The sequence below is a fragment of the Dendropsophus ebraccatus genome, chromosome 9, assembly GCF_027789765.1.
Source record: "Dendropsophus ebraccatus isolate aDenEbr1 chromosome 9, aDenEbr1.pat, whole genome shotgun sequence".
NCBI lineage: Eukaryota > Metazoa > Chordata > Amphibia > Anura > Hylidae > Dendropsophus > Dendropsophus ebraccatus.
In genome coordinates this window covers 13,898,771-13,911,220 of record NC_091462.1, presented here as the reverse complement: position 1 = coordinate 13,911,220, position 12,450 = coordinate 13,898,771, and the positions used below count along the sequence as shown (strand labels likewise).

Genomic DNA, 12,450 nt, shown 5'->3' with positions numbered 1-12,450 from the left:
GCGCCACTGGGCGGGGCTTAGTCCCTGAAGCACCACATAGCTCCGCCCAGTACATCGTCGTTGACCCAGCCCCCTTGTGTGCACTCTGCGCCTCGTTGCTGGCTGTGAGGAGAGTTTCACAGCCGCAGCGAGGGCACCGGAGGCATCAGGACGCAGAGGGACCATGCGCCTGGTATAATCCTCGGGCTGTGCGACCGCACGCACAGCCCGGCTGTGGCTGACCCGGTGATCACCTTCTGCGCCTGCGCGGCGAATGACGGGCCCACACACGCAGGACGCAGGGGACACGCACGTCACCTGCGTCCAGGAGTAGTAAATAGTGTGAGTGGCGGCCGGAACATATGACGTACACAAGGGGGCGGGGTCAACGGCGATGTACTGGGCGGAGCTGTGGGGCGCTTCAGGGACTAAGCCCCGCCCAGTGACGCTGAAGGAAGCTCATCAAAGTAAGAATTTCTCAGCAACCAGCATCATGAACAAAAAAAAACTAAAATAAGGTATGCAGAGAGTTGAAAACGTTTTTAAAGATTGAAAAATAAAATATGGGGGTGACAGTGTCACTTTAACGTCGTTTTAATTATGCTTGTTGTCAGTGAAAGAGAACCTTCATGTTTACATTCAAAGATTGCAAACCCGAACATAGCAGAGTTTGTGTATCAGTAACCTCTTATACTGTGATAATTAGCCAGGGATGGGGAACCTTCGGCCCTCCAGCTGTTGCAAAACTACAATTCCCATCATGCCTGGACAGCCGAAGCGTAGCTTCGGCTGTCCAGGCATGATGGGGATTGTAGTTTTGCAACAGCTGGAGGGCCGAAGGTTCCCCATCCCTTCTTTAGCAGTACGAGCCTGCTCTGTCCAGTGCAGGTTATCCAGTACGAATTCATGGCACAGCAGGGAGGAGTAGGTGTTGTTATATGACTGGTCAAGGATGTCCCCGTGTGTACTAATGGCAAACAGTTTTGAGGGGGCTCCGTGAGAACTGTACAATGGCCTTGTCCTCTATCCGAAGGGTCAGGGGTGTTTTTGATTATTTTGCGTTACTATTCTTCAAAATATTGGACAAATACAAGCGATTTGGAGCAATCGTGATGCAGATCTCTCTATATGTGAATACTGAATAGGCGCAATGGAACGTATCAAATGGACCAAACAGAAGTATCCGATTATGGCCTAAGTCTATAGGGAAGGGGCGATACTCTTACCTTTCTGACTGCAGAATAGACGGCTTACCTCCATCTAAAGTGAGTCTTTGTGTTCCAGGAAAGGAAACCCCTTCTCCAGACAATGGTTCACGGATCCTACCCCTGAGCACTTGACCTCACGATCAGCCATTAAAAGGCACCCTTCCCTTCCACCTCTTCATATGAAGTCAGGGGAAGGCGTCAGCAGTCTGGAACGGCTGGGGCTAGGTTACCTGGTGCAGGAGTCTTATTCCGAACCCAACATCTTAGAATGTCATTCAACGCCAAATGCTTTCCGTGACCTCAAGTACATAAAGGGGCACATCCGGCATAGTAAGTATTTACCATTGTGTGTAATGTAATTGAAAAGGTCTGAAGCAGATAACCCCTGCTGTGATAAAGAAGACTGCATTTCAGCCTGTACATTATAATATAAAGTATATGCATATTTAAGCCTAATTCACGCAGGTTTGACCCTTATCTTTTGCTTTTTTAGGGTTGAGTTCAACGGAATCCTCAAGAGACAGCAAGGTGAGTTTATCTAAAGCAAAATATATAGAGACAGATATCCACTGCATGGTCTCTTTATTAGGGAGCCCTGTCCTCTCATTATTGAATCTTTGCTGCTCCTTGTCTGAAGGACAATAGAAAGGCGAGAGTCCGGAGGGCAAAAGAGCCAAAACTGTAAGTTAGCAGTGGATGGCTGGTCAGATTAATATCAGATCTCTGTGGAGAAACATGGCCGGTCAAATAGATCCAGATCTCTGTGGAGAAACATGGCCAGTCACATGTATCCAGATCTCTGTGGAGAAAAATGGCCTGGTCAGATGGATCCAGATCTCTGTGGAGAAACCTGGACCAGTCACATGGATCCAGATCTCTGTGGAGAAACATGGCCGGTCAAATAGATCCAGATCTCTGTGGAGAAACATGGCCGGTCAGATGGATCCAGATCTCTGTGGAGAAACCTGGACCAGTCACATGGATCCAGATTAGAGATGAGCGAACCGGGTTCGGGTCGATCCAAACCCGAACGTTCGGTATTTGATTAGCTGGGGCTGCTGAACTTGGATAAAGCTCTAAGGTTGTCTGGAAAACATGGATACAGCCAATGACTATATGCATGATTTCCACATAGCCTTAGGGCTTTATCCAACTTCAGCAGCCACCGCTAATCAAATGCCGAAAGTTCGGGTTCGGATCGACTCGAGCATGCTAGAGGTTCGCTCATCTCTAATCCAGATCTCTGTGGAATATTATGGCCCGTTAGATGGATCCAGATCTTTGTGGAGAATCACTGACCACTCAGATCCAGATTTCTGTGGAGAAACATGGCTGGTCAAATAGATCTAGATCTCTGTTGCGAAACATGGCTGGTCAGATGGATCCAGATCTCTGTGGAGAAACATGGCCCGGTCAGATGGATCCAGATCTCTGTTGTGCCATCCTGATAGGTCAGTATTTAGCACCAGCACCATAAATCAATGAGCCCTTCCTGTCAGTGATTAACAGTAGAGACTTGTGGAGTTGGCATACTGGAAAGAAATAGTTGGCAAATAGCCCAGCTCTGGTTCTACCCTCTGAAATGGAATGAGAAATAGCTGTGCATCATGTTAGGGACTTTTTTTTTGATGGTAGACCAAATCCAAAAAGTAGGTGGTGAATGTGTTTAGACCATGGATCTTAATCTTTTTACTTTAACAACCTGATTTAAATAGAAAAATTACATGCGTTGCAATTATTTGGCTGTGAAGAATAGGTAGAGTGATAGAATCTGACATTGTAGAGACAATTCCTGTGCAGTGCAGTATGGCATGCATGCTTAATAGAAGCTGCCATAAGTGGGGATCAATGAACAGAATATTCTCAATAGACTAAGGGGTCATTCACATGTTCTGTGCACGGCCCATAATTAAGGACGATGTGCTACGGAATGGACTTCGAAACTCCGGGTATCAAAATGAAGCTGTGATCTCTGAAACTATTTAAATCCTTGTGCTACAGTACAACGTAATTACATATCATGCACATATGTGAATAACCCCTAACCGCCTGCAGGGAGAGAGAAAAAAAAAGTTAGTCCATCCTAAAAGACCAAGGGAGCTGCATGCAGTCAATATCTGTATTTAGAAGATGGTGCCTCTGTCTTGCCTTTTAGGCCTCCATTAATACAACAGAAATGTCAGCCATTAAATCTGTGTCCTTTGAGAAAACTTTGTTGATCTTGCCCCAGTCTACACAGCAAAGCTGAACAGTGAGCTGCACATTACTTCCTATTGTATGTGGCCTAGGGTTCATTTCAGGTCTTTTATACGGACACTAATCTGTAATAAAGAGAAGATGAAACAAAAATGTTTAAAGTAAAACATGATCTAAATGTAATTCTTTCATGATCTGTTCCTCTTATGTTTGGAATAATTTTTGAGATCTAAGTTGGTATTGTAGCAATAATAATAAGTATAAAGAATGTACAGTTTGAAATATTTTTCTTTATCTTCTCATCCACTGTAGACTTTTCCACCAATAAGTCATTTGCCTCGGTCTTTGATGCCTGCCAGACTGAAGCCTTTGTCGAAGATCAGTAGCAGAAATAAAGAAACCAATAGATCAAGCATGGCACTAAGTTCTGACAACCTTGATAATTCGGGAGGTGAAGGGTTTCCCTATGAACAGAACCTTCAGAAATCTCTGCAAAGCTTGGAGGACATTGTCTTCTCTAGAGAGCCAGTTCAAATAAATTTGGATACTTGCTTTTGTACCAAAAAACTGCAAAGCCCTAGGGACGATTGTTCCTCTAAAACTGGAGAGGACAGAAGCAAAAGCGGAATGGAGGATACAGAAGAAAGGGATACAGCAAAAATACACATAAGCTGCCGAGACATAAAACCATTGCTGCATCAGGATAGAAGACAAAAAAACTACATGCAGTCGGAAGCTTCTATACACATTGAACAGTTACAATTCTATGAACATGGTGAAAGCTTCAGGGAAAGCCACCTGAGTGAGATGAAGGAGAAAGATCTGCTGGAGCTGGAGATACATGAGGAAAACAAAGCAACTGAAGAAAATGTGGGGGCAGCTGAAGACACTAAAACAAAAGTGGAGCCCAATGGCATGGACAACCCAAGGACACCCAGATATGTTCCTTTTGTACATATCACATTGTCTGAGCAGGAACCTGTGAGAGACACAAACTACTCCCCAAGCAAAGCCCTTTTTACGAAAAGAAAGACAAAGCCGGCCTCACTACTGTGCAATGTGAACCATAGTTTCAACATACTTGCCCAGAAAGAAAATGTAAAAACCTCAAAAAACAGAAAAACCAGGAACATGTCAGCTTCAGATAACACAAAACAGCAGAGACCTTTGTCTAACAGCAACCGAACCCATGGGAAGAGTGTTCCTTTACCCACTTTACCATATTCATCGGTGCCATCACCTTCCAAAGTGCCCAAAAAAGTTTCCTCTTCGGCACAAGGAAGCACTGACAAGAGTGGCCAACGTTCTCATACCCAACTCTCTCTTTATTCAAAGAGAATGAAGTCTCCAAGTAAAATTCCCATCCTTTCGAGATCAAAGTCATCCCATGACTTCCAAGATATAAAATACAGTGATATGTTTGTTGAGATAACGTCACAACAAAGCACCGGTCCTGCCATGTACCAAATGTTCCCACCTACTGTCTATGTCAATAATTCCACTACATATAGAGAAACCAGCTCTGCGCCCACCACTAGAAATTGTTCTTCAAAAGGTTCCCGTGGAGGTTCCTCAAGAGATAGCAGTGGTAAGTCAAAAAGACCTAAACTGAAACACAAAAAGACTCCATCTGCTACAAGCCGCCGTCGTAGAAATTCATCATCAAAGCAGGTAAGTATAGAGGAGGGTCAAAACAAAATGGAGAACACAGTCATCATTTCTGGTGTAGACTGGGAAATTAAAACACAAAAACATGGTGGAGACAATGCCAAATTCCCTTTGAATGGGATGATGGATGCCAAGCACCAAAACTTTGCGTTGACCACTATCAAAGAAGCCAGTATAGAGAACTCAATGTCAATCAGAGGAAACTTCAAAGAAACCCTCAAAACGTTAATCGAGCTGGAGAGGTCAGTCACTGTGAGACCTAATAAACCTGAAAATGTGGATCATGACCTTCTAAAAGAGGTCATTGAATGTGTTCAACGGGACACTGGTCTCAGCAACAGCAGCTGCCATAAGGATACATACAATGACCAAGTTCTTAGAGGAGGCACACCACCACCATCTCAGACACCTTCACAATTACAAGACAAAGCTTTGGCGGATTGGGTGCTCAGTCACAGTTATGAGAAAGGACATTCAGTTGAGCTTAGAAACGATGAAGAGGATGTATATTTTACTTCCCGAAATGAGGGGTCTCACAGCCCGGCATTCAGTGAACATCTAACCGCTCAACTTATTTCTTGTCTGGAAAACTTAATCATGACTGATGAAGAATCCAGTGAAGATGGTGAGGATGGTGAAGATACCAATGTCCATGAGTGCCCCCAACCGTCAAATATACAACAGGTATGTATCATTATACAGATATCCATATGGAGTTTGAGTTTGTTGGATGTATCCAATAGAAAAGCAGCTGCTGATTCTTACAGGCCAACAGGGGATTCACGGGATCCAGGGTAAAATCTGCATCCCACGGGGAAGCCAACTTTGGACCACATGGTTTTTGAGAGCCTTGTCTTTTTATGTTGGATATATGTGACTGAGCCCAACACAAATATCAATATGCCATAACTTTGATAGTCTCAAAAAAACGAGGGAAAAATAAATAGGTCTGCAATTTGTCATTTTTTTTATTATAAGAAAGATTCAGTTGTCATCAGGCGGAATTAATTGAATGCGTAAGAATTAAAGGGTTTATAGACAACAACAAAAAAATTATTCAAAAGAGGGCTATATTAATGAGTGCACCAGCAGACCAATACAATCAAGATGACATTGCACTGAATCTTATTTTTTTTTCATCAGCCATGTTTTACATATTACTATATTGATATATGTGAAGGGGGACCTTATGTTTTCTATTCCGAAAAACTTAAGACAACCAACACACAGCTTTGTTTTTGTTTTTTTTCTTTAGTCTCCCCAGTCCGACCTGCAGCGAAGATTTCAATGTAACTTAAATATAGTTTTCTGTTTCGAAGACCGTCAAACATATAAAATAAATAGCCACGCAATCTCTTTCTTTGGACTTATTAGTTTAAAAAACGCAACAAATTAAAAATCCTAAACTATGATCAGTATAGTTTGTAAGTCTTGTCCTAGTGGGAGTAATTGTTGCTTGCTGTCATGAAAAAGTGCTCCAGGTTTGGTTCATGTCCTCCCATCGGCATGGTAAGCCGGTTATTTCCATCCAAATTATCGTCACAAATCTGTAAAGAGAAAATAAAAATGTAAGAGAATATGGACAAAAAAACCATTATGGTGTTAACCCCCCCTCCCCCCCAAAAAAATTAAACATCCAAACATTCTCTTCTCAGTTTCCTGTATGAACTCTCTATGCTTGAACACAGCCTATGTGATTCTCCCCTGCACACTGCCTTGTATCTGCTCTCCTCTCTATCTACAGCTTGTGCGAGCCATCTTCTTGGCTATTATTGGTGCTGGTGTGTAACCTCAAACCCTCGCCCTTTGCCCCCAGATGCTCTCTCTAACACACAGCAGTGTTCGATGGTTCGGCATTTAAATACCAAAGGCTGAAGTTGCAGCCCTAGGGAGTCTCCAAAACATGGATACAACCATAGGCTGTATCCATGTATTCCCGGACTCTCTAGGGCTGCATCCAACTTCTTCAGCCATTTGTATTCAAATACTGGACCATCGAACACTGCTCTGTGTTAAAGCATCTGGGGGCAAAGGAGCATTCAAACGTATTCTAATGTATAAAAGTGACTGCATTGTGTCTAATTCATGAATATTAGTAGACTACACTTCTGTGGTATGCAAATGTCTATGCTCATGAAAGACACGTAATGGCTATGCCGCAGATACAATTTGGTATGCGATGGAACAGGTGTTTTTTTGAAGATCTCTCTAAATATGGCGTTTATTGAGCCCCAAAATATTTTGTGAATGGCACCTTAGCCAGCAGCATTGATCCCTGAACATCCCAGTCTACCTCTTTTGGATATTATACAATGTGGTGCCTACTCAGATGTTGCATTTTGTCCTCCTTGTCATGAGTTGCAGTTTCGGTATGACTGACAGGACGCTCTATTCTATATCTTTAGGTCGGTGCAAATCCATGTCTGACAGAACATACATCCCACCCTAGTGCAGATGAGTCAGTACTCCTGATTCAGGAGCACGATGAGAGCGCCTTCTACTGGATCAAGGGAGAAGTGCTGGGGAAGGGAGCGTATGGAACGGTAATGTCTGACAATTACCACATAGACCATTCTATGACCATGGAAGGGAAGATACAGCATTGCTTTGCTGCATCACACTAATATACAGACTATCATCGTAGATTGAGCAAAATGCTAAGTATCTTTATAGAAAACGATTCAATATAACTTGCCATTCATTGGTTAAAAGGGTACTCCAACGGAAATCTTTTTTTTTTTTTTCAAATCAACTGGTTTCAGAAAGTTATATAGATTTGTAATTTACTTCTATTTAAAAAATCTCAAGTAACCCAGTACTTATCAACTGCTGTATGTCCTGCAGGAAGTGGTGCATTCTTTCCAGTCTGACACAGTGCTCTCTGCTGCCCCCTCTGTCCATGTCAGGAACTGTCCAGAGCAGCAGCAAATCCCCATAGAAAACCTCTCCTGCTCTGGACAGTTCTTGACATGGACAGAGGTGGCAGCAGAGATCACTGTGTCCGACGGAAAGGAAACACTTCCTGCAGGGCATTCAGCAGCTGAAAAATACTGGAATACTTGAGATGTTTAAATAGAAGTAAACTACAAATGTATATAACTTTCTGAAACCAGATTATTTGAAAAATAGATTATCGCTGGATAACCCCTTTAAAAATTAAATTCCTATGCTTAGGAGTCCAGTGGGTGGTCCTGTCAGAGTGACACTGCCCACTGGACTCCTGAGATAGAAAAAGGGATTTTACTTAAAAGGAGTTGTCCAGTATAAAATAATATTTACCCTGCTGCAGGGTACATGTCACTGACATATACTCACCTGACATGCCGTTGCCGCCAGAAATGCAAGGTCAGCATAGCCAGTATAAAGTTGATACTGAGCTACCGGATGTTTTGAAGGGTGGCCCAGGACCCAGCAGCGGAACGGGATAGGTAAGTATGTGTCACTAACATGTCCCTGGCAGCAGAGTAAAATATAATTTAATCCAGGACAACCCCTTAAATTAAACCCAAACGTTAAACACAATCTCCTCCAATGAGAAAAATATTATATATCTCACTCTGCTCAGCTCTTCCAGCTCTTCCCTTTAAGGAACACCACCCCCCTCCTCACCTGACTGCTTCTGTTGCTGTTATTTCAATGGTGCCCACAGATCACCACTTCCTGATCTGTGAACAGGAAATAGCTGCTCAGCCAATCACTGGCTAAGGCGTGTCACTGCTGTGGCCGGGGATTGGTTCAGCAGGCATTTCCTGTGGGTTGAACTGGTACCAGGAAGTAGTTAGTAGCAGGGAACTCGGCACCACCAAAACAGAAGTAGGGGGCTCAGGCAAGCCAGACAACCTCTTTTTTTTTTACAGTGTATATTGAGAGTATATTTTTATGGTCTGGTTATAGGTCTACCGTGGTCTTACAAGTCAAGGAGAACTCATTGCTGCAAAGCAGGTGATATTACATGGCTCAGATGCTGAGGTGGCCGAGAAAGAATACAAAAAGTTACAGGAAGAAGTGGAGTTGTTAAAAGCACTGGCGCACCCCAACATAGTTGGATACTTGGGGACATCCTTTGAAGACCCGGTGGTGACCATTTTTATGGAATTTGTCCCAGGTGGCTCCATATCCAGCAATATACGTCAATTTGGTCCTCTAAAAGAAGCCGTGATCAGCAAGTACACAAGCCACATCTTACAGGGCACTTCCTATCTACACAAGAACAGAGTTGTGCACAGAGACATCAAAGGGACCAATGTCATGCTGATGCCAAACGGGGTCATAAAACTCATTGATTTTGGCTGCGCTAAACGTCTCAGTGGTCTGAGCATAAATGGGACCCATGGGGAGATGCTCCTTTCAGTTCGGGGCACGCCATATTGGATGGCACCAGAAGTAATCAACGAGTCCGGACATGGGGAGAAGTCGGACATTTGGAGTATTGGATGCACAGTATATGAAATGGCGACTGGAAAACCACCCCTGGCTCACATGGATAAGTGGGCGGCCATGTTCTATATTGGTGCAGAGAAGGGACTTATGCCGACCCTCCCAGATCACTTCTCTAAAAACGCAAGAGAAATTGTCAATCTGTGCTTTATCAGGTATGTCCTTGTATATATGGGCTTACACGTCATAGGGCCTTGTACGTGTATGTCTATTGTACTGTCCAGGAAACCATGTGAACAGTGTCATTGGGTGATCTTTGTTGCTATGTTTAAAGGGAATTTGTCTGTGCGATATCACGTCACGCTAGGAACTTGTGTCAAGGAGGCATTGCTGAGCTGCACCGTGCACCCGCCACTCCTCCCTGCCTTAAGTGATTGATGTATAGTGATGGAAGCCAAGACTTGTATATCAACCATGCAGGCCAGAGAGGAGTGGGGGAGGGAGAAGGCTTGCATGCTGCAGCTTGACAACACCTCCAGATCCCCTTTGCCAAACAAACAAACAAACAAAAAAAAAACATAGTGGAAACTGTGTGTTACGAATCCTGTGGAACAGTAGCTCAGCCTTATGATATAGGGGGTTTATACTTACAGGCAGTAATGGAGGAGGAAGCATCATGGCTGCCAAAGGCTCAAACATATCAAGATAACCTGATGGGGAAAAAAATACCAGACATTAGTTTGTTGATGAATACTTTAGTGGAGACGCAAATCTTCCCACAATCAATGATTCCAGCAAAGACTTAAAGGGGTTATCAAGATTTAACCAGAGCCTCCCCTGTCCTCAGGGTGGGTGGAGTATCACAGTTCAGCTCCATTCACTTCAAAAGAACTAAAGCTGCACACCCCACACCCATACTGAGGACAGGAGAGGTGCGGTTTCTGAAAGAAAGCAGCCATGTTTAATCTGGGGGTCTGTATAACCCCCTTAATATCAGATAATTTATAGCAGGGAATTGTAGTTTTGCAACACCTGGAGGGCCTAAGGTCCCCCATCCCTCATTTATAGTGTAGACCTTATACCAGGATAGAGTCATCAGCCAGGACACTATTAACCAAACACATGAGCACATTACATTGTAACATTGGTCCCTTCTGGTTTGTTACTTTGTGCTGCAGAACTATATTACCAGCATTTTATTCCCTGTGTAGTGTGTGCACTAATGTGATCACAGAGGCGGCGGCTTTGACTTCCATGTTCCAATGCTGCCATAGTGGAAACACTTGTACTACTACAGTATAGGGAAGCAAACATTTTGCAGTGCTGGATATCAGGTTCCTAACCCCAATGACGCTCACAAGTTTTAGACTAGGACATCAATACTAGATCATTGGGGGTCTGACTGTCGGTACCGATTGCTTTTATAATAATATGCCGAACAGGCCCAATTTGGCAGATTATTGCTCCTTGTAATGAGGCCCTTAGGGGAAGATTTATCAAACATGGTGTAAAGTGAAACTGGCTCAGTTGCCCCTAGCAACCAATCAGATTCCACTTTTCATTTTCCAAAGAGTCTGTGAGGAATGAAAGGTGGAATCTGATTGGTTGCTAGGGGCGACTGAGCCAGTTTCACTTTACACCATGTATTGATAAATCTCCCCCTTGGTCTTTAGATTTGGAAATGTTGGACATAGTTGTGATCTAGGTAGTTGCCTTTTCAGTTACCCCTTTCCGGGCCTGTTATATCACTATCCTTACAGCCATTCACGTCAGCTTTCACCTCAAGTGTTTAGCGGATCTTACATAATTTTTGGTCTCTGCAACGTTATTCGAACACTTAGGGGGAGATTTATCAAACATGGTGTAAAGTGAAATTGACCCAGTTGCCCCTAGCAACCAATCAGATTCCTCCTCTCATTCCTCACAGACTCTTTGGAAAATGAAAGGTGGAATCTGATTGGTTGCTAGGGGCAACTGAGCCAGTTTCACTTTACACCATGGTTGATAAATCTCCCCCAAAATATTTGATTCCCTGTGGCTGCAGAAGTTGAAAGCCCAAGGCCATATCCATGTTTTCCAGGCAGCCTGAGGGTGGCATCCAATTTCTGCAGCTGCGGGGAATCAAACGCTGAGCGCTTGGGTTGGGATAATGTTACTGAACCGCTGCTCCTCTCCAGGTGCTGGGAAAAGATGGATCCAGTCCCAGGAAACTTCTCACAGTATTCCAGGACTGGATCCAGCTTTTCCCAGCACGCGGGGAGAAGAGACACAGAGCAGCAGTCAGTTCAACGGCAGCCGGCTTATGAGCGGAGATAATTATGTGCTTCCTTGTTACTGTAAATCTGCTCATCTCTATCAGATACCTTAAAGTGTCACTCTTGTATTTTTTTCTTTTTTTTTTCCAGAAATCAATAGTCCAGGCAATTTTAAGAAACTTTGTAATTTGGTTTATTAGGCAAATATGCCATTATCTGCATTCAAAAAGACTTTCCCCAGGTCCCTCCCCCCCCTCTCTCACCCACTGCTCATTATCAGGAAATCACATCTTGTTGCATCAGACGAGCCCTGTCTGTTCTATGGAGAGGGGAGGGGGGAGGAGGGCGATTAGTCGCCAGCAGAGAACAAAGCATAACACAGTGGGAGCTGTGTGAAAGCCAGTATTCAGAGGTCAGAGAGGTCAGTGCTGACTGTCAGAGGAGATAGCCCGGTGATGTAGCTGTAAATTAACTCTTTGTTGTCCTGTTTTGGTGCCTCATCTCCCTCCACCCCCCCTCCATAGAGAACAATAAAGACGGGGGGAGAGCGTTAAACTGCTTTCTCATGAAAAAAATGCATTTTTCGGCTAATAAACCCAATTACAAAGTTTCTTAAAATCGCCTGTACTAAAAAAAAAAATTAAACAGGTACACTTTAAGTACAAACATAAGTTAGATGCTCAAATATAAAAACGTATGTTCTGGTGAGGATAGATTGTAATGCCAGCAACACTGTGCAATACATGAAATATCCCTAGACCTGGCAC

General features: G+C 43.6%; 2 protein-coding genes across 4 annotated transcripts in view; one reads left to right on the top strand and one right to left on the bottom strand.

Annotated features, from left to right (window-relative positions):
• LOC138800720 (mitogen-activated protein kinase kinase kinase 19-like) overlaps positions 1-12,450 on the top strand; it is a 28,197-nt gene that overhangs the window by 10,522 nt on the left and 5,225 nt on the right. Inside the window, exons 10-14 of the mRNA XM_069982642.1 lie at positions 1,264-1,517; positions 1,681-1,715; positions 3,696-5,735; positions 7,457-7,594; positions 8,946-9,643. Of these exons, the coding sequence (XP_069838743.1) occupies positions 1,264-1,517; positions 1,681-1,715; positions 3,696-5,735; positions 7,457-7,594; positions 8,946-9,643 (3,165 nt within the window). The remainder of the gene's footprint in view (positions 1-1,263; positions 1,518-1,680; positions 1,716-3,695; positions 5,736-7,456; positions 7,595-8,945; positions 9,644-12,450) is intronic.
• Positions 6,005-12,450, bottom strand: part of CCNT2 (cyclin T2) — a 36,492-nt gene continuing 30,046 nt past the window's right edge. For 2 of the 3 annotated variants that reach the window (XM_069982633.1, XM_069982636.1), the window contains exons 10-11: positions 10,080-10,138; positions 6,558-6,598 (exon numbers count right to left, since the gene is read on the bottom strand). In XM_069982633.1, the coding sequence (XP_069838734.1) occupies positions 10,129-10,138 (10 nt within the window). In that variant the 3' untranslated portion in view covers positions 6,558-6,598; positions 10,080-10,128. Of the gene's footprint in view, positions 6,599-10,079; positions 10,139-12,450 lie in introns of all 3 variants that reach the window. The other variant, XM_069982635.1, reaches the window with a different exon arrangement.